We start from the raw sequence: 20777 nt of genomic DNA, 5'->3' as shown, positions 1-20777 counted from the left end.
AAAAGAAAGAAAGAAAGAAAGAATTAAAGCTCATAATTATTTGAATCTTACCTCTATTTTAAACTATGTATGGTAGAGTATTGTAACACAATATATAGAAATAGACCCTGCATGGTGACTGGTGAGAGAGATTGTTTGATACAATGTTATACCTGTAGTGAGGCTGATGATCTAACACGCTTCACGCTTGCTTATGAAACAAATACTGCTAATTTAGTCTATGCCTGGTGAAGGGAGTTTCGTCCACCTACCAGAGTACAGTACATTCAACTGGAATGCTATAGTGCTGCTTTTATGGGCCACAGATTATGCGTCACAATGCCAGTTTGTAAATATGTGAACAAGAAGCTGCTGTTTTTCTATATAGACATACATACTGTAGACTTGTAGAGGTATCAACAGCCCGAGTAATGAAAGAAGAAAAAAGGGGATATGATCTTTGTAAGAGGCACTGTTCTTGAGGAACCATGATGGAGGTGGTGACAGGCTGTGGTGCGTCTGTCAGAGCCCTTACTTACTTACTGTCACATCACCAGATAGCTTAAAACCTACTCGTTGCCTAGCCTCGGAACCACAGGCGTTTCGTTTTCACTCATTGCCTAAACTGGAAGAAATAGACTTGCTCTCTGCATAAAGTATTAAGAAGACTCCTTTAGACAGACTAAAGAAAAAAGTATTTTATCATGCCCATAGAGTGCTCTGTGCTCAAAGTGAGGGGTGCCCGCAAACGTTAGCTACTTTTTATGCACGCCTCACTTTGAGCACAGAGCACTTTATGAGCATGTTCAAATAAAAATATTATTTTCCTTGTTTCTGTCTAAGGAGTCTTAGACAGATAGTTTATGCAGAGAGTGAGTCTGTTTTTTTGCCACTTTTCCTTTAGGCTTTTGAGACCACGGACCTCACCTGCAGTCAACCCTGAACAAAGAGGGCACAACAGTGCCCTCTTACTGTACTTCAGATCTGTACTTCAGATCTGGCTTAATGCATGGGCTTTAGGGGCTTTAGACCAGGGCACCAAACCTCAGGCTCAAGGTATTCTTTTTTAAATAAAAGAAGGTAAAGGTTATCTAAATTGTATTTCTCTCTATCTATCTTTTCCAGCTGGCAGATAATAATAATAATAATACACAGTTTATATAGCGCTTTTCAAGGTACTCAAAGTCGCTTTACAGAACAGAAAATAATAAAAATAAATATTAGAAAAATAAACTAGTTTAAAGGGTTAAAAAGGTTAAAAACTAGAAACCAAAAGGTAGACACAAAAAGTGTGTGTGTGAGTGTGCGTGTGCGTGTGTGTGTGTGTGTGTGTTTGGTACTACTTACTAAATCCCACCACTCAGACCACTGTTTGAGAATCACTGACTTCTTACTTACTTACTCAGCCCTCCCCCTCCTCTCTCATCCTCCTCAGTCAGTCAGTCCTAGTGCTGTGCTGGCATCTGGCTCCAGGCTGCTGCTGCTCCAAGTCAGGTCACGTGGACGGGACACTGCCAAACCCTCCTCTCTCGGCCAAAAAGGGGAATCAAAGAGTCAGTTTCCCTTCTGATAACCAGATGTTCAGAAAGAGACACACTCCAGCAACAGGCACACACCCCCAGCCCGGGCAGCCCTGCAGCTGCCCCACTATAAGGTAGCATTTGAGATGTTCTAGCTTCTTTTTGAACCAACCACTCCGTGCACATTTTACATTCTAGCCTACAAGCTTTGGAAACTTGACGTCGGCCCTTCATGTGACCGCGAGGAGATAGACTGCGTCGCACTTTCAGACTTTCAACCAGATGTTTTGAGTTTGGCCATGACATGACTCTTCTTCGCAATTATATGCTCTTGGCGACCCCTCGCTCTCTGTCCCTGAGGGTAAGTATAAATGGCTTGCAGGAATCTGCACGTTTGTATACAAAGATTGAGTTGCCGTTTAATAGACAGTGCGTAATATGCGCATTGATTCATTTTGCATCGTGCACTGGTTTAACTTTAGTGTGCATGCTGACGCTGTGCGTGTGCATGGCTACTGGAAAGTGATGATAACGTACAGTCAGAGCAAATGCTAAATAATTTGTGCAACATATGGCACAAGGCTTTGTGCAATGAGAAAACAAATAGTTTGTTTGGCTGTCGTCGTGATATTTGAATGTCATAACTAAAAAGTATCATTGAGGATGCACTGCATTCTGAGTCGTGGACAACTTGAGGGTTAAGGTACACAATGTTTTAACCCTATTATCAGTCTGGTTAAATCTGCACAAACCAGCCATCACTGTGAAATTGTATTAATATGCTATAAAAACAAAGGTCAAATACTGATGCAATGCATTCCCCATATTAAGAGTTAGGACACTGTGTTCTAAAGTTATACAGATGGTAATATGTTATGGTGGTCTCTTACGCATGACACGCCCCCTCCACTAGATTGAATTGATGATTAGATTTTGGTTTAGGTTTTGATCTAAGAAGATGGAATTGCACAGCTGCAGTTATTTATAACTCACATATAGACTATAGTTTTACATTTGTATCTGGATAATATTTGAAATCACACAGTTTAATGAAAGCTCAATCTCAATTATTCCTATAAGGTAAGCCGTTTGTAGAAGGGGGTGTGTCAGAAAAAGTAGTGGTTGCGGATTGCATTTGATTTTCTTTTACCAAAAAATGTCAGAATAAAGTAACTGTGATGAATTTGGATTTGTCAAACTTAAAAGGTGTTGAGGCATCCTATGCTATGGCACATTATAATTAGGCTAATCCAACCTTGTTTCAACAAAAATGGGGTTCAACCGTTTCATGATATTTATTATCAGTGTTGGATTGTTTTAAAGGTAGCAAATACATTACAATACCACAATGTATTATAGCCTACTCCGGCAAGTCCAGTAAATACAAATCTCAGTAGGCTACCATTATACAAAGTAGTGTAGGTAGGTAGTAGGTAGGCTACTCATTGTGCAGAATGTCCCATTCACAATTTGTCAAAATCTTTCAAAAATAGCAGATTACAAACTCACAAGCATCATGATGTGAGGTGTTATGAGCTTGATAGGGTTAGGGTTTGGGCTTAATTAGTTAATATATATTTTGCAATAATAATCTAAATCTAAAAAGTAAAAGTAACACAAAGTACAATATAGGCTGTTTGCCTCTGACATGTAGTCAGAGGTAATATAAAGTATCAAGAATGCAATGGAAATACTCAAGTAAACTAAACATGCCTTGTAATTAGGGACCAAGAAGTCACGCAGTGACTTTGGTCACTACTTGTTTTTGTGTTTATTTTTCTTCTTCTTCTTCTTCTTCTTCTTCTCCTTCTTCTCCTTCCGCCAAAAATAGCTGTTCTGACTGAATGGTGCAGTCGGTTTTCGCGAAACGCTGTAATCTGGTAGAGGGCCATGCCAAACGGTGAATATGCGAAGCCCAAGACGATTGGCCAAATGGTGGCGCTATAGCGCTCAATTTAAAATGCTAACTTTGAACGTGCATAGCTCATGAACCGTTTGACCGTTGGCAATGACACTTTGATACCCATATGCGTCTCCTCGTGCTGAACAACTTTTGTGTTCTGACTTTTGACCTCTGACCTTTAGATCACCCGCCATTTTGAATTATATGATCAGTACTTTATTTTATTCTCCTTCTGCCAAAAATAGCTGTTCTGACTGAACCGTGCAGTCGGTTTGCGCAAAACTTGTCAACATGATAGAGGACCATGCCAAACGGTGACTATGTGAAGCCCATCATGATTGGCCAAATGGTGGCGCTATAGCACTCAATTGATGCAAAACTTGCAAAACTTGCAAACTTTGAACGTGCATATCTCATGAACCGTTTGACCGTTGGCAATGACACTTTGATACACATATGTGTCTCCTCATGCCGAACAACTTTTGTGTTCTGACTTTTGACCTCTGACCTTTAGATCACCCGCCATTTTGAATTATATGAAAAACAGTTCAAATGTAACTCCTCCCAGAATCTTTGCTTAAAATGCACGAAAACTTCTACACGTGAACTTTCGACCGATACGGACAAATAATCGTGGCAGATTTTTTCTAAGTGAAAAAATGAAGTTTTTATGAGCCAATGAAAATTGCGCACGCACGCACACACACACACACACACTAAAGTTTATACTGAATGATGTTACTGTTTAGAATGAGTCAACTGACTGTGTCTGCATAGCTCAGTTGGTAGAGCTCTTGCCGTTGGACCACAAGGTTGTGTGTTCAAATCCGGGTAAAGACAACTCAGTGTATGCATTGTGTGCTGCAAGATTTGTGATGACTCAACTATAGAAATATTGAAGTAGATTACTTTTGACCCATCAGGCACTAGGACATGGCATCACAATAATAGAGTTACTAGTAACTGAAATAGTGTAATAAGTCTAATTTTGTAATAGTGTAATAAGTGTGTTTAGTGTAATAGTGTAATAGTGTAATAGTGTAATAAGTGTAATAGTGTAATAGTAGTGTAATAGTATAATAGTAGTGTAATAGTAGTGTAATAGTGTAATAAGTGTAATAGTGTAATATTGAAATAGTGTATTGAGTCAAATGTTGTAATAGTGTAATAAGTGTATTTAGTGTATTAGTGTAATAGTAGTGTAATAGTATAATAGGTGTAATAAGTGTAATAGTGTAATAGTAGTGTAATAGTTTAATAAGTGCAATGTGTAATACCGTACTGTACTGTACCACACTGTGCTGTACCGTACTGTACCATATGGTACTGTACTGTACTGTACTGTACTGTACTGTACTGTACTGTACTGTACCGGGACATGTTTTGAGCATGTAGATCTGCTAATTTCTAAAAGTTTGAGTACTGCTGAACTAACACTGAATGATTTTCCTGTTAACAATGGAGTAACTGATTGTCTCCGTGTAGCCTATAGTCAGTAGAGCTCTTGCCCTTGGACCGCAAGGTTGTTGTTTCAAACCCGGGTACAGACAACTCAGCTCGTCAGTCTCATTTTTGCATATTGTTCTTATTGCGCATTGTTCTTCTTCCATCTTGGTCCCGCTTTATCGCTGCTTGCAGCTATATTTGTACTTGTAATTGTACCATACTTTTTTTTGTTACCATACTTGAGTAAATGTAGGCTACAAATTGTTCTTTGATTATAGTAAGGTAAAGAAACACAGTTCATAAACAAACTCAGAAAGATTCATGCTGTGTGTTAGTGTGGTTCAGATGCAACCAATTACAGTAGGACTTCTATAGCGTCTGGCACTCCTTTTAATAGACAGAGCAAAAAGAAAAAGCAACCAGCAAATGTGTCATTTGCCCACATACACAGTATTTATGAATTATTTCTATTTGGATTGTCTAGTACGTAGTCTTGGACGATGCTTCAGATGCTATGGCTTTGGGTTTCTTAGAGTTATTGCACTCCTTTGAGTTTATCCAACATGTTGTTGGGCCTACACATAAACATGGGCACACTCTGGACCTGGTGATTTCTAGAGGTCTGAACATCACGGTGGAAAGGACTATTGAAAGGCCTGAGCTATCTGACCACTATTTGCTGTGTTTTAATATGACTGTCTCTGATCTAGAGAAAAACAACACAGAATATACTATAAAAAAGCTCATCTGCAGCCAACGAGTTCTCTCGTCATCTGGGGCTCCCCCTGTCCGATACTCCCTCAGTGAATGATATGGTTCAAAATTTTAATCTTAAACTAGAGTCAGCTCTTGACATAGTGGCTCCTATAAAACCAAAAAAGAAACAGAACACCAGAGTAACACCCTGGATAAATGAGCATACACGCTCACTGAAGCAAGAATGTCGTAGAGCTGAGCGAGCTTGGAGAAAAACCAAACTCACCATCCACCTATGGGGCACCAAGGGCACCAAAAAGTCAACAGTCGCCTATAACAAAGCCTTGCGTCTGGCAAGGCAGGCATATTTCTCTGGCATTATTAATGAGAACAAGAAATATGCCAGAGTCTTATTCTCTACCATTGAACGACTTTTAACCCCCCCCCAGTCCTACAAGCAGAAGTGTAATGAGTTTGCATGCTTTTTTGATAACAACATTTGTAACATTAGAGCTGATATTATGAATGGTGCTGCTGCTAGCACAAACCCTCAAACAGCAGCTAATGGTGCCAGGGTAGATCTCTCCAGGGGGAGCCTATTGTCATTCTGCGCAATTGATGAAGACGAACTCCTTAAAACCATATCACAGATGACTTCATCCTCCTGTTCATTGGATACAATTCCCACCACCTTTCTCAAAGAGGTTTTAGACAGTGTGATTGGAGATATCCTAAAAATTGTAAACAGCTCTCTACAATCAGGCGTCTTTCCAGACTCACTGAAGACGGCTGTAGTTAGGCCCTTACTCAAGAAACACAATCTTGATCCCTCTGTGTTGGGTAACTATCGACCCATTTCTAATCTGCCCTTTCTGGGCAAGGTTTTAGAAAAATGCATCTTTCATCAATTGGATGTGTTTCTACAGAACAATAATGTGCATAACAAATTCCAATCTGGCTTTAGGAAAGGTCACAGCACAGAAACAGCACTTGTAAAAGTAATTAATGATCTTAGGGTGTCTGCTGACAAGAAAAACGTATTCGTTCTCTTACTTCTAGATCTAACGGCTGCATTTGACACGATTGATCATTCAATTTTAATACAGCGTCTGGAGCACTGGATAGGCTTGTCTGGTACGGCCCTGTCCTGGTTTTCCTCGTACCTATCAAACAGAAGTTATTTTGTCAATCTAGCTGAGTTTGACTCAGACAAACACAACATCGGTTCTGGTATTCCTCAGGGCTCGATTCTTGGTCCTCTGTTATTCTCCCTGTACATACTGTCGTTGGGAGAACTTATTACCAATCACGGAGTCAATTTTCATTTCTATGCTGATGATACCCAACTATATCTTTCTGTAGCTCCAGATGATCCCCGTGCCTTAGACCCGTTGTTGACCTGTCTGTCTAGCATCAAATGCTGGATGAGTGAGAACTTTCTCAAGCTAAATGAGGATAAGACAGAAGTTCTCATAATCGGTTCTAGTGAGCAGAAAGAATCATTAATAAGCAGACTTGGCAACCTGACTGTAGAAAGTAACAGTACAGTAAAGAACTTGGGGGTCATTATTGATTCTGAATTGAATTTTAATTCACACATTAATCATGTTACCAAGATTGCTTTTTTTCACCTTAGAAATATTGCACGAATCAGAGCCTATTTGTCATTGGACGATGCAAAAATGCTAATCCACGCCTTTGTTTTTTCTCGGCTTGATTACTGCAATGCACTTTTTCTGGACTGCCTAAGAAAACAACTGACAGATTACAACTTGTCCAAAATGCAGCAGCCAGAGTTTTAACTAGAACTAAGATGAGAGAACATATTACTCCAGTTTTGGCTTCACTGCACTGGCTTCCGGTTGTTTTTAGGATTGATTTTAAAATTCTTTTACTTGTTTATAAAGCTTGCAATGGTCTCGCACCTTCCTACCTACATGACTGCCTGCCTAAATATTTCCCAAACCGCCCCCTAAGGTCTTCCACTGCGGGCCTGCTCGCTTTGCCTAAAAGAATGGCAACTAAAAAATACGGGGAAGCAGCGTTTTGCTTCTACGGGCCGACGGCGTGGAACAAACTCCCACTGTACCTTCAACAGGCAGCCTCTGTAGACATTTTTAAAGCGCAGCTCAAGACTCACTTCTACACTCTTGCTTTTAATTGATCTTTTAATTTTTTTGTTATTCATGTCCTCACTGTATTGCATTACTGCTCTTGTTTCTTTTTAATGTTTATGCCTTGCTTTTCTTTTCTTTTTCTCCATTGCTCTGTAAAGCACTTTGAGCTGCATTTCATGTCATGAAAGGTGCTATACAAATAAAGTGTTATTATTATTATTAGTAGTAGTATGATTTTTCTTTTTTATATAATCTCTACACTATGCCCCCAGTCAGTGTGAATTTCTTTTTCTCCCTGGAAATAAAAACGTCTGGGTTTCCGAGGCTAGTGTGAATGTTACATTACATTTTTTTCCTTTTTTTGTCGATCTCATGTCTGATGTGTATTCTTTTTGTCTTTCTCCAGGAATTCCTCAACATTTCTGAAGAGATGCAGACATGAGACGAGGCAGAAACAGACTCCTGCCACACAGCAGTGGATAGATATACTATAGAGATCATCTAACTATGAAGTAGGAAGAGCACAGGCAGACGTTTATATTTTGCACATCTAGGCCGATCTCCCAACTGTAATGTTTCTTCACAAAGCACATGGTTATAGATCTTAAAAAGGATAGTGGTGGGGGGGCTTTTTGACAGACTAATAAACACACACATTCAATCACATATCTAGATAAGTGGCAGAGAAAGAAAGCCAGACTATGACTACCAGTTATTCTTTAGATTCCATGCCAGAGATATGGTGATGATGCATATAGGACTGCTATCTAACTAGGAGACAACATGAACATCATTAGACTCGCTCTCAGATAGAAACACATTCAGTATTTCTAACTGAGGTCCGTGTCTGCCTGGGGCCGATGAAGAGGATGGCCATGCTGAGAAAGGTTCTCCACGTGAGGGGAGATGTGATGTGTACGGCCATGCTGCTGATGGTGTTCTGCATACTGCTCTACACGCACCAGGTAACTGGCTCAAATGGACAGCTGAAAAGGACTCAAACCCAAACCCCAAAGTTGGGATGTCCCGATGACGTTATTTATATTTTTATAGAAAACGTATGCCATATCACAATGGTACATTTGTGATATTTTTGTTTTGCTCCCGATCCGATTTCCGATCATTTGAAAATGACGTGATTTGCCGCGATTTCCGATCACGTGATCGGATCGAGGCAACCCTACCCCAAAGTATAGATACCCCTGGTCAAATATTACTAGCCTGCCCCAGCCTGTGTGACGAAAATAAAAGCCTGTGTGCCGAGGCTAAATATTACTCAACTACAAGTGAAAGTTGCAGCACAAGTACTGGAGTACTTGCTTTTGAAAATACCAAAGTAAGATTACTTAAGTATTAAAAAGTACAAATTAACTAAGTACGTTTACTGAAATGTGGTCATTTTCCCAGACTTTCAAAAATATCAATAATAGTGAAGTCGATCATGGTGCGTTGTGAGCTTGTAGACCGGCTATTGTCACTATTTGAATGTACTTTCCCCTTCCTAGAAATGTAGTGGAGTCAAAAATACATTATTTGTCTTTGAAATGTAGTGGAGTGAACGTATCAGAACATACAAAACCTCAGTAATGAAGTACTCAACTAAATGTACTTAGTTACTGTCCACCTCTGGGTACTGTCTATTCGGAATCAAGTTGTTGAAGCCTTGCGTTTGTGTGACAACAACAATCTCTTCTGCATCTCTGTCCTCCACCCATCTACACCCATCCCTTGTCCCCAGGTCCTGCTCCACTCAGAGTGGGACAGTCACAGTACCAGGTGGAAGCTAGAGATTCAGGGTTCCACCAACTCCAACCGGGCCCTGTTAGGAGCCAGTGGCCATGGAATGGTCAGCGGACCCAGAGAAGGCCAGACTATTGATGAGGTAATGTATGCAAGTCCTTGGTTGACCTCAGTGTTAACTAAAACTAAAACTATGACGGAAAATGTTGATTACCTTTTTTTCACTGACTAAAACAAAAAAATCAGATGACTAAAATATGACTAAAACTGAATTAAACTTTATTCAAAAGACTGACCAAAATGTGCTGTTAAAACATCAACACTGCTCCAGTGCCATGATTGTTAAAAACATGATCATCAGGTATTATTATTATATAAGGAGGAATAATCTTTTCTAAAAAGTGTGCGGTATTTGTTATAATGTCGTTTTTTTATGTGGACACGCCCACCAGTTCATTAAGTATGCCTGGTTTGACTGGTGGGTGGTGATGGCTGGTGATCCAACTGAACTGAAGCCGCAACCACAGCTGTGGTTGTATGATAAAGGGGGAGGGGTGATATTGTGATGTCACAATTTCACTGTTTATTTCATTGGCACGTTTGACTATCAAGGTTTCAGCCACCAGGAAGAAACCCTAAATACAAAGGGAAGACATCATTGCACATAACAACCACACCAAGAGGTCTAATGAAGTACTATTACCTCATAAACACATGTAAAACTGGAACAAATCAAACAGCACTCCATCTTTAACTATATGATCTAAATAATGTCTGCAATATGCACATTATGTTATGTAATCAAAACCAGCTTGGCAATGTAAAACCATACACAAAGAGAGATAGAATTAATTATCTAATTTAAATGTAATTAATTATCTTAAACTAGCCCTTACCCGTTGTGAGATATTGCCCCATCCCCCTCTTGTGGCCGCAGGGGGTACTGCGCCCTGAGTGCGTTTTCACATTTTTAATTCACTAATAAATTCATTATTAATTTATAATTTGTTAAATTGGAAAAAGGGCTTCGTTAAGACCTCCATATTATTATGGTCAATGCCTGTGTGAAAAGTGGGAGCGATTGGTGCAGGCGGTGAGGAGATACGGCGGTGTTTCTGACAGACAGACAGACACACATTCAGACAGACAGACATTGACTGAATTATAGTATGATGATGATGATGATGGCTTTTGTTCTTTAATCAATTACAGAATTGTTTAGTGAACACACTTTTGTGTCACCTGCTCTCTCTAATTTGACAGGTCTCACCCAGCCCTGCAAACACAAAGCTGCCTGCGTGCAAGCCCCAGGCAACCAAGTCCCAGTCCAAATCCAAATCCCCCCAATCCAAATCCAAGTCTCCGGCCAAACCAAAGAAGCTACCAAAGGATAAGTCGAAGGGAAAAGTCAAGGAGTGGCGCAAGAATGTCGTGCCAACCAAAGCTCCTGGCAAAGCTCTGCCCACATTGCCACCCTTTGACTTCGAGGGCTACCTAAAAGAGAAAGACAACAGAGACTTCAAGCTGCTCATCAATCAGCCAGAGAAATGTCAGCTAGCAGGAGAGTCCTCTGCTGCCCCTTACATGCTCATTGTGGTGAAATCTGTAGCAGCGGACTTCGATAAGCGACAGGTACTGAGTTTTATATCTCTGTCTGGATTTATTGCTAATTTCATAAAGTATAAAGTAGCAATGAATCAATTTTAAGTTAAGCCTCGGCTACTGCAGTTTTCTCTCACAAAAAATCTAACCATTTGAGAGCTAAGAGTTCAGCAACACAGTGCACGGCGGACCCACTTCTACTAATGAACTAAAATATTTATAAGAATTGGCACGGTGGCCAAACAGTTCCAAGTTCAAGCACTATTTAAGGGCATATAAGCAGGCACATTAAAGGCTCATACATAGTCTGGATGTTCGGTGGTGGGGTGACCACCGAACTACAAAATTACGTCACAAGCCGCGGTGAAGAGCAAACCACCGCCACCGCTCCAGCCCTTCTCTCTGTTTTCACTCACCACCGCTCAACGTTATTTCAGCTCCGGTGGTCAGCTCACCACCGGAGCGGTGGTCACCTCACCACCGGAGCGGTGGTCACCTCACCACCGAAAATCCAGACTATGAATAGGCCTTAACAGTACTGTTGTTGTTGATGATTTTACCAGTGTGTGTCAGCATGAGATTTATACAATGAACTACTCACCTAATGCCGCGGAGGTACCGTGTTTAACGTACTTCCACTGTACATTGTTGCAGTCACAGTTGCATGGTTTTCACATCCTAAATATATGAACTTTGGCTAAAAGCTTGTGTTTAATCCATGTGGGTTCTTGTTGACTACTGGGTTAGTTGCCTGCATCATAACACTTGGAGGAAGCTTGGAGGAAGAGTTCCTCTTCAAAATAATGATGAGTAATGATTACTCAACACTATTTTTATTTCTAAGTCTACTTACAGGACGTAGATAAACATTTTTAGCACCCTGAAATAATGCTTTGAATGGGCCCGCTGCCTACTGCTTGTACTTCACCCACCCCAACCCAAATACCTCACATGGGCTGTTTACTAGTCAATAACACAGTATAGTGTACAAATGATGTTCACATCCATGTCTCTATCTCTGTCTGTCAGGTGGTGCGTCGGACATGGGGCAAAGAGGGCCTTTTCCCCAACGGCGTAACGATCCGTACAGTCTTCCTCCTGGGTGTCCCCAGGAACCAGAGTGCCCTGCCTCTCTGGGACCGTCTCCTGGCCTACGAGAGTGAGACCTTTAACGATATCCTGCTGTGGGACTTTGAAGACACCTTCTTCAACCTGACTCTGAAGGAGATCCATTTCCTGCAGTGGGTCAACACCAGCTGTCCTGATGTCAGGTAATGGCATTTAAAAGGCTGAGTTAAACCAGGGGCCAAGAAATGTCAACATTTTAGCCCTTTTTTGGCCATTATCTTAGTTTTGTTTTGTTAGGTACACATACAATTTTAAAACAAAAAAATAATAATAATCAAAACATCATGTGTTTGTTGAGTGACCTTCCTAAAAGCTATCATTAAAGCTTAGAAACTAAGCTGTCAATGAAGATCTTATGGCGTTTCCAGGTTTAACCAACCATATCAGATCAATAAAACAGGATTGTAAATAAATAAATGTCACTTGTTTAGGAAATCCAGAGTAGTTTTCAAGTCTAGGTCTGCCAAACATAATTCTCAAGAGACCTTCATTAATCTTACCCTTCAACATTATTGCATCTCATCATCATTGCTTCGGTTTCAATCTGTTCATTATTTCCCCCCTAGGTTCATTTTCAAGGGCGATGCCGATGTGTATGTGAATGTTGAGAACATTCTGGAGATGCTGCAGACTCAGAAGGCGGATGTGGACCTGTTCGTGGGAGACATCATTTTCAACGCCAAGCCCATCCGTCGGCGCAGCTCCAAGTACTACATCCCAGAGTTCATATATGGGGCGGGTTTATACCCGTCCTATGCCGGAGGAGGGGGATTCGTCATGTCAGGACACACAGCACGGAGACTCAGCTCTGCCTGTGAACAGGTGCCTGAAACATACATACATTTTTGTATTTAAAGGTTTCATGACATTCATTTTCATTTATTTTCTTTTTGGTTTTATAACCTCAATTACACCCACACAACCTGAACTTTGAACATTCAGTGGATTTCCTGTGGTCTGGAGTTTTCTCTGTGTTCTGAAGCCTTTTGAGCTGCAATGAAAACTGGCAAACTGGCCTCAACAGTGACATCTGCTGGCAAATTGTAATTTCATATATGGGATTTGTGGACTCTTACATCACAGTCCACAGGAACATCAGAACACTTGTTTGAGCCAGAAAACCCCAGACCACAGAGAATCTACCGAATTCAGTTCAGGTGTTTTGGGTGCAATTGAGCTCAGAAAACCTAAACAAATAAGTAAAAATGTATAAAATGTATATATATTAGATCTGCTATTTTAAAATGGCCGAAATGTATAATGCATATATGAAGTTGTTTATAATATAGACCACTATATACATAGTGGTTTAATATAAAACTATATGTTTTGTAATGATAATCAAAATCTACAATAACTAAATGTGATCTGCTCTATCTACATATCTACATTTTCTTTACTTTTCTTTTTTATTTCTTTTTCAAATTAGGTGGATTTGTTTCCTATCGACGACGTTTTCCTGGGAATGTGCCTCCAGCGGATCAGCCTCAAGCCCACGCGCCACGAGGGCTTCCGCACCTTCGGCATCATCCGGCCGTCCGCCGCGCCCAACCTCCAGCTGTTCAACCCCTGCTTCTACCGGGAGCTCATGGTGGTCCACCGCCTCACCCCTCCTCAGATCTGGCTGATGTGGAGGCTCCTCCACGACCCCAACCTCACCTGCCACAGCAGGAGAAACCTCACAGCGTGGCCTTTCAAGTGGAGAGGTGGTGGAATGGAAGGAACAACTGCGGTCGTCGAGGAGGCGGAAGAGACAGACTATGGCGTTAAGAAGGTGTTTGTGTCACATTAGTCACTTTTTCCACTGCAAGGTAAAACCATTTAGACCTGAGGCCCTTTCTTATGAAATACCGTCGCTAAAACTTCAGGTCTTTCTGAGAAACTTCACAGAATTTAATCCGGAAATCCGGAATCCGGAAAAGACTACACAACTGCAAGGAGACGTGCACACATTCCCGGCTTCAGAGATAAAGTAACGCTGCCGCGGCAGCCGGTCTAAATGGGTTAAGTGGGTCCTGCACCGGTCAGCGCACACAGACTGTTATTATTATAATATAAACGTAATTGTTAAGGTGATGCTTTTAGGCACTTTTCCATTGCAGGGCCAAGAGGATATTGCAAAGTAAAGTGAAAGAAAACAATACTTGGTAGGCCTACTTGGTAGCATCCCGGCTAATGCATAGGCCTACAGTTCCATCCGACTTTTTTCTTTTTACAGAACTGATTCTCACGCCGATAATGACACGGTGCAATTGACTTTGTAACGTTGTGTGTCTCTACAGCAGAGCACACAATGCTAATGTCTTGTTTTTTAATTGAGTACATATACTGTGATGGGCAGATGGAACTGGTCTGTTTTGATTGTGTGAGGAGTGAGGACACAGTAGATTGTGTAGGTTTTGACTTGAAAAGGGTGTGATTGTGGTGGAATCAAATCAATCAATGCAAATTAAGACATTTGTCACATACAGGTTTCTGTTTGAGAGGTACTGTACATGTACTGTCTGGACCGCTCCATTATCTGTTCCCTGGAGGAACAAAATAATAAGCCCTGAATAGGAACCAGCTGTACCCTGAGCAGGAAGTGCCCAAGGGGACCCCATTATGCTGTTACACAGTCCAGTAGGAGCTGTTCTGTTCTCAAGACACTTACAGTAAGAGCTCTAGAAATGAATGCTCTTAAAAGTGAATGTGCACGTGCACCCGTATCACCCGTATGTGCACACGAACGCACGCACACGCAAACACACACACCTTTGAAAGTTGAGTGCATCTAATGAGGTGTCACCTCATTAGACAAACTCGACACACACGCACACACACACACACCTTTGGAAGTTGAGTGCACCTCATTAGACAAACTCGAAAAAACAGAAGACACTTCTTTATTTTAGCTGTGTTTTAACACATGGAATTATTTGTAAAATTCGAATCTTCAGCCTCACAAGTGGTCTTTAGGCACTTTTATTAAATCCAGCTATACATTTATTTTTATATAGGCCTATATGGGGTGCACACAAAGACAGTTGAAGGACTCAAGAGGTGTTTTAAAGTGAAGACAGTTCACCACTGTCTACATGATTACAGAGCTGTAATGAAGATTATAATCATTATAACATAAAAAAAAACAATTAAAGTGAACATCAGTGACACCGTCACGTGACATTTCTTTTTAATATTTTGTTTTTTACCAAATGGGTTCCCAGATTGGTTTACTTTGGTCGGTAGTCACTGTCAGTCGACATGCTGCAGTGTGTCTGTGTCTGTCAGTGAAAATGTTATAGATGCTAGATATATAACGAAGAAACTTGTGAGGAGTGAAAGACATTGCTACTGTGTTGACATAGTTTAAAAATGCTGGTTGTTATTTCTTTAACCTTTTCAAACATTTACCTCCATCTATTGTCCAAATGCTGTAAAACACATTAATGTTCACCCTCGTATTGTATTCACACAGCAACAAAAAACCAAAGGTTTGACTATGGGCCGTGTTCAATCTATTATTAAGGAAAAGATTCAACTATGTAGTTTTTACCAGGATACACGTCACACTTTTAATTTAAATGTAATTTACATGTGTGGGAAACTAGAAATACAGTGAGTTATCTAAAATGTCCACTGATCCAGATAAATATGATATTAAATGCTTGAAGGACACATTGATTATAATTAGAATCCAGTGTCATTGCTTTAGATAAAGGTGCATGCTGCAGTGAGCCAAATGTCATTTTGACAGAATAGATTTCTATCTCAAGCACTATTCAATATTTATCATGAAAATCAGTCGGTTCTATTATTGTATTATATCATATCTTAGGATAACAAAACTTATACTAAACTAAAAGTGAGATGGATGCCAATTTACCAACTTACATCTCACAGTAAAATCATGTAATCTTGATTCTTTACTCAATGTGAAAATTGACCTTTATGGGACATTTAAGTCACTCTTGAGTTAAATTAAGGCTTGAGGATCTGATTCCATCTGGCTGGTGCCATATTGTTTTTGGTTTTATGTGACATTTTGTCTGTCATTGCCTGGCTTTTTATTCTGGGAAATTAAAACAAACAAACAATGCACTCAGTCACACATCAATGTTTTCTTTTATTTATTTTTCATATTTCTTCCATGTCATACTGGTTGAGCACACAGCAATACATGAAATTCAATGGACAGAATTCTGACTGAGCTGGGGATTTTCTCTATAAAATCTCCAAATTTCCAAACATTTGAATCCTGACAAGATTCCATGGCCGAAGCTCATCATCACAGCGTTGCCAGAAGCATTCCAGCAGTCAAAAGCAAAAGGTTTTCAGTGAAGCCAAACATTTCTTTTTGCACCAAACTGTACAGTTATTGCTGTCACCAGAGGACATGCTTGAGGAATCTTTATACACAAGGTTTAAAGTATTTAAAATATAAAACACCACATTCCAATGGATTTAATTCACAAGTAGTTTTAATTAGGTATGACCCATTTGCAGAAATATACTAAATATACTAACAGAAAATAATTATCGGGAGGGATGCAAAAGAGCTGGGATATTATAATGTATTGTACAATATAAAGAAGAGAGGACAATACATAGATTAATGTTACAAATAGCAAAAGTTGTCCATTGTGAATTACAAGGATCTGATCATGACAATCATTCATTATTCTATTAATTGTAAAATAAAATAAGGAAAACCCTGTGAAATCTGAGTCATACAAACCTCTGGATAAAATTGAGACATACGTTCGCCTGTTTTCCGAACTTAATATATAATATAAAAACATATATAACAAAAGGTTAGGCCTATTATGATATGTCCACCTGAGTTAGGGTGAGAAAACGACCCAGTTTACAAGCGCGCCTCTCTCACTCCAAGCAACATTGCATCACCGCCGTCACAACACAGGACTAGACACTGGAGTCACCAAAACGCACATATTCTAGCACCAAAATCACATGTGCCTACAGTATCTACTTACAGTACAATGGTACAAAGCTCACCGATTCATTTTCTCTTGTACTTGGAGGCCCAACCTTTGGCTGTCACACATCTAATGTATCGTAAGAAGACAGCTGGGTCAAAATGTAGGCATTGGTTTTCTGTCAGTGGTCAGTGGTCACTGCCTGGTCATTGGTTTTCTGTTACCTATATACCGTGCTAGTTCACTTGACACTTTATCCAAATATCTTTGTCCCAGACTTCTCTTTAAATTTTTATCCCTCGATTTTGTAACCCATTTTTTCACCCCTGTGCCAATTATCTAATGTGATCCTGGACTCTCTACACACCCTCCGTCAACCTAGTCCCCATATATGGGGGACATGGGGAGAGCAAGGGACTTGAACTCATGCTTCCTTCCTGCCTGAGTGTCCAAGTTGCTCCTTTACACGTGACAGGGGGGAGTTTCCCTGGTTGGACGTAGCGTGTGGAAGGAACACGTTATTCCAACCAGTTCCTTTCCCCTCCATCAGGCGCCCCGGCTGGCCAGGGGGAGGCAGTTTGTTTAGAGACCAGGATTACTGCATGTTTTTGTGAGGGTACCTACCCTAGGGGACATGGGGAGAACATGCAAACTCCGCACAGAAAGGCCTTTTCGCCAACCCCGCCTCTGGTATGGGCACTGATGACGCGGAGGAGGAAACTCGCCGCCAGCACCCACAGCGCCCCGAGCGGGAATCGAACCCAGGACCTTCTAGCTGTGAGGCGACAGCACTACCAACTGTGCCACCGTGTCCCAGACTTCTAAGGAAGCAACAGCCATGTTACTGTAGCGCTGCCTGGGGACACAATGATTTAATAGGGGGATGTTTGGGATGCAAAATAATTACATCTTTATTGATGTCAAATCTATATTAAGGAATGATTAAAACAAGATGCTGTCTCCTTTTATCTCATCATGATTGCACCGATCATTCTAGGAAAACAAGCTCTGGTGGATTTTCACATGAACTGCAGTACTTGCTCATTATTCTACTGTAAATCAAAAGGCTCAAACATGATCATACTGGGCTCCAATAGTGACGTAATCAGGAAAACACAAAATGAGGAAAATAACCAATTAACTTAAGACATAACCAGTAGATCATGTAGGCCTACCCAAAAAGGAAACCCATTAACCTCTGTAGGTTACAAAAATGACAGTACAGACAAATGGCCATGTTAATTGTTAACCTGCTGTCATGCTCAATCACACTTTCTCACTCACTCTCTCACATACATGATACACAGAGTACAACGCAATTCAAATGCATTTTCAAAATGTATGTACAAGGAGATTCGATTTACAAAGGAGGGAGACAGACGTCATAGAAAGACGGCTCGGTGGGAGATGAGGCACGATGAGACAGACTTTAAAACGTACAAAGTAGGCTAACTTGCACAAAAGCAAGTGATAAGAACATGAACACATCATCAATTATGACAACTATACGGTTTTCTTTTTCCCTCCCCAAATTCATCAAGTGGATGCACTGGAAAAGGGAGAAAGGGCTGTCCTATTGGCTTCAGGCACAACTGCCTGAAGCCAATATAGTTTCTCCTGCAGCCAATTCGTGATGAGCTACTGTATTATTACTGCTTTAGAAAGACTTCTAGACAATGCCAAGTCATTTTTCCAAGTGTAAACAGGAGGTGATGGTATTGGATTTCAAGTTATACGCAAATCCATATTCTATTTAAACTAATGAACTGTGTAGTGTAAACAGTGTTTCTTTATGCAGAGCTCCAGTGGATCTACCATGGTTTACCCAGCAGAACAGTTCCTAAATGGAATGGCCCAGTAGGTTGTAGGGATGGGACAAGAGTTTAACTTTAATTTAATACACTAGGATGAATTAGCTTTTGATGAACTGCAAATTCAGCACCACTTAAACCCTCTATACTTATGTCACGCAACACAAATCGATTGGCCAAAAATAGCAGATCTACAAGTTGAAGTCGTTAAAGGGACACTTCACCCTTTTTGCAAAAAAATATATGTTAATGACGTTTAGAAGATTTAGAACACTTTCCTGGGGTCTTTATGTGTGTAATATGTGGTTTAAGATATTTTAGCAGTGAGCCCAGTGTCTGATGTCATGGACATTGGGCTCACTTCCTTCCTGGACTACAATTCCCATAATGCTTTGATGCACTGCTCCTACTTGTGGATAGGGGGAGGGCTGTCTTACTGAGACAACATGTAGTCCAGGAAGTAAGTGAGCCCAGTGTCCATGACATCAGAGACACTGGGCTCACTGCTAAAATCAAAAATATCTAAAACCACAAATTACACACATAAAGACCCCCAGGAAAGTGTTCTAAATTTTCTAAACGTCATTATTTTTTTGCAAAAAAGGGTGAAGTTTCCCTTTAACAAAAGTGTCATTTTATGTTTTAAACATATTTTCATTATCGCGATATCATTAACCACAATTATCATGACATGTGATTTTCATATGGTCCCATCCATAGTAGGCTAGCAGTGTTCCTGCTGAGGTCAGCTGAACTGAAGCTGTTCATTTGCACAACACATCTACATACTTGAATGAATCTAAAAAGATGATTAGTAAGGTCAAGTGTTCACATGCCGTACAGTACATTGAGCCAGGTTCTGAACCCTTGAGTCCCTCTATTTTACAGAGTCTAATTAGTACCAGCCTATTGAAATACTCCACTGATGATGATGCCTGGACGGTTCATGCTGGTCTGGCTGTTTGGTGCCATGATGCCAGATCTCTGGGTTTTACCTTTAGTCAATATGACGACACACCAGAGGAAGAACACAACTATTTACAATATGTGTACATCGCCACATTAACCCGCGTAAGCATCAGGCCCCACACATACAACCTTTAAGGATCCCAGGCTAATAAGACATAATGAATACATTAGAATTGCCCTCTATACCTAAAAATTGAAATTAAATCTTTTAATTTAGAAAGAGTATGTTTTTCACTACTGTTGCAAGTTGGTGATGCCATGCGCTAATACAAAAATACTTCCTCCGGTTAATATGAGCATCAAAAGAAATATTTCAAATATTTGTTAACGCATTATATTTCTATAGGGCTGGACCACACATGGACAAATGACATCAACTTGCGACATGAGTCGTCTCTAACTTACTATTTCTAAAATAAAATATTGAAGGTGTTTTCAATTTGTAATCATTATCGTTAAAGAGGGCAATTATAATGGATTAAGTCATATAATTCTTATTAGCCTGGGATCCATTTAAGAACAGTGGTGCTGATCTCTGCTCAATGTTGTCCAGTCATAATGACTATGACAAGGTTTACGCCAAAGTAGATTCAGATTTTTTGTTTTGTAACGCAGACATCCATGAGTTTATAGCATACATTTTCCTCGTTTTGATATGGAGGAAAATATGGAGATATGGAGGGTGAACAAATATGTGTGACAACAAATATTTAGAAATCACTCTCTTTGAAAGATAATGGTATAAAGTGAATTATGTGTTTCAGCAGTAATATAATGGTGGGCTAGCCTGTTACTCACAGATGACATTGACATTTCGCTAATAAGAGGATGAAGATGAAGTAACTAAACTTAACAATGGTTTCAGTAGTTGTTGCTTAATGCCCACAAACCCCTAAATCAGTGGTTATCAAACTGACTCAGGGACTCCTGTAAATAACCTTTCCATC

General features: G+C 40.2%; 1 protein-coding gene across 1 annotated transcript; it reads left to right on the top strand.

The window, feature by feature from the left end:
- Positions 1-8509: 8509 nt before the first annotated feature.
- b3gnt9 (UDP-GlcNAc:betaGal beta-1,3-N-acetylglucosaminyltransferase 9) lies at positions 8510-16195 on the top strand. Its single transcript, XM_079500930.1, has 6 exons — positions 8510-8626; positions 9400-9543; positions 10665-11033; positions 12033-12274; positions 12698-12953; positions 13561-16195. The coding sequence occupies exons 1-6, from the start codon at positions 8522-8524 to the stop codon at positions 13921-13923; spliced, it is 1479 nt and encodes a 492-aa protein (XP_079357056.1). The 5' UTR covers positions 8510-8521; the 3' UTR covers positions 13924-16195.
- Positions 16196-20777: the final 4582 nt, after the last annotated feature.

Source organism: Electrona antarctica (genome assembly GCF_951216825.1).
Source record: "Electrona antarctica genome assembly, chromosome: 5".
Taxonomy (NCBI): domain Eukaryota; kingdom Metazoa; phylum Chordata; class Actinopteri; order Myctophiformes; family Myctophidae; genus Electrona; species Electrona antarctica.
Note: the sequence above shows the minus strand (reverse complement) of the source record. Positions and strands in the feature narration are given on the sequence as shown.

Bases quoted from the DNA above. Each gene is read 5' to 3' on its own strand.
- b3gnt9 (XM_079500930.1), top strand. From the start codon at position 8,522: ATGAAGAGGATGGCCATGCTGAGAAAGGTTCTCCACGTGAGGGGAGAT. The intron at 11,034-12,032 runs GTACTGAGTTTT...TCTGTCTGTCAG, and splicing joins CGGACTTCGATAAGCGACAG to GTGGTGCGTCGGACATGGGG. The intron at 12,954-13,560 runs GTGCCTGAAACA...TTTTCAAATTAG, and splicing joins TCAGCTCTGCCTGTGAACAG to GTGGATTTGTTTCCTATCGA.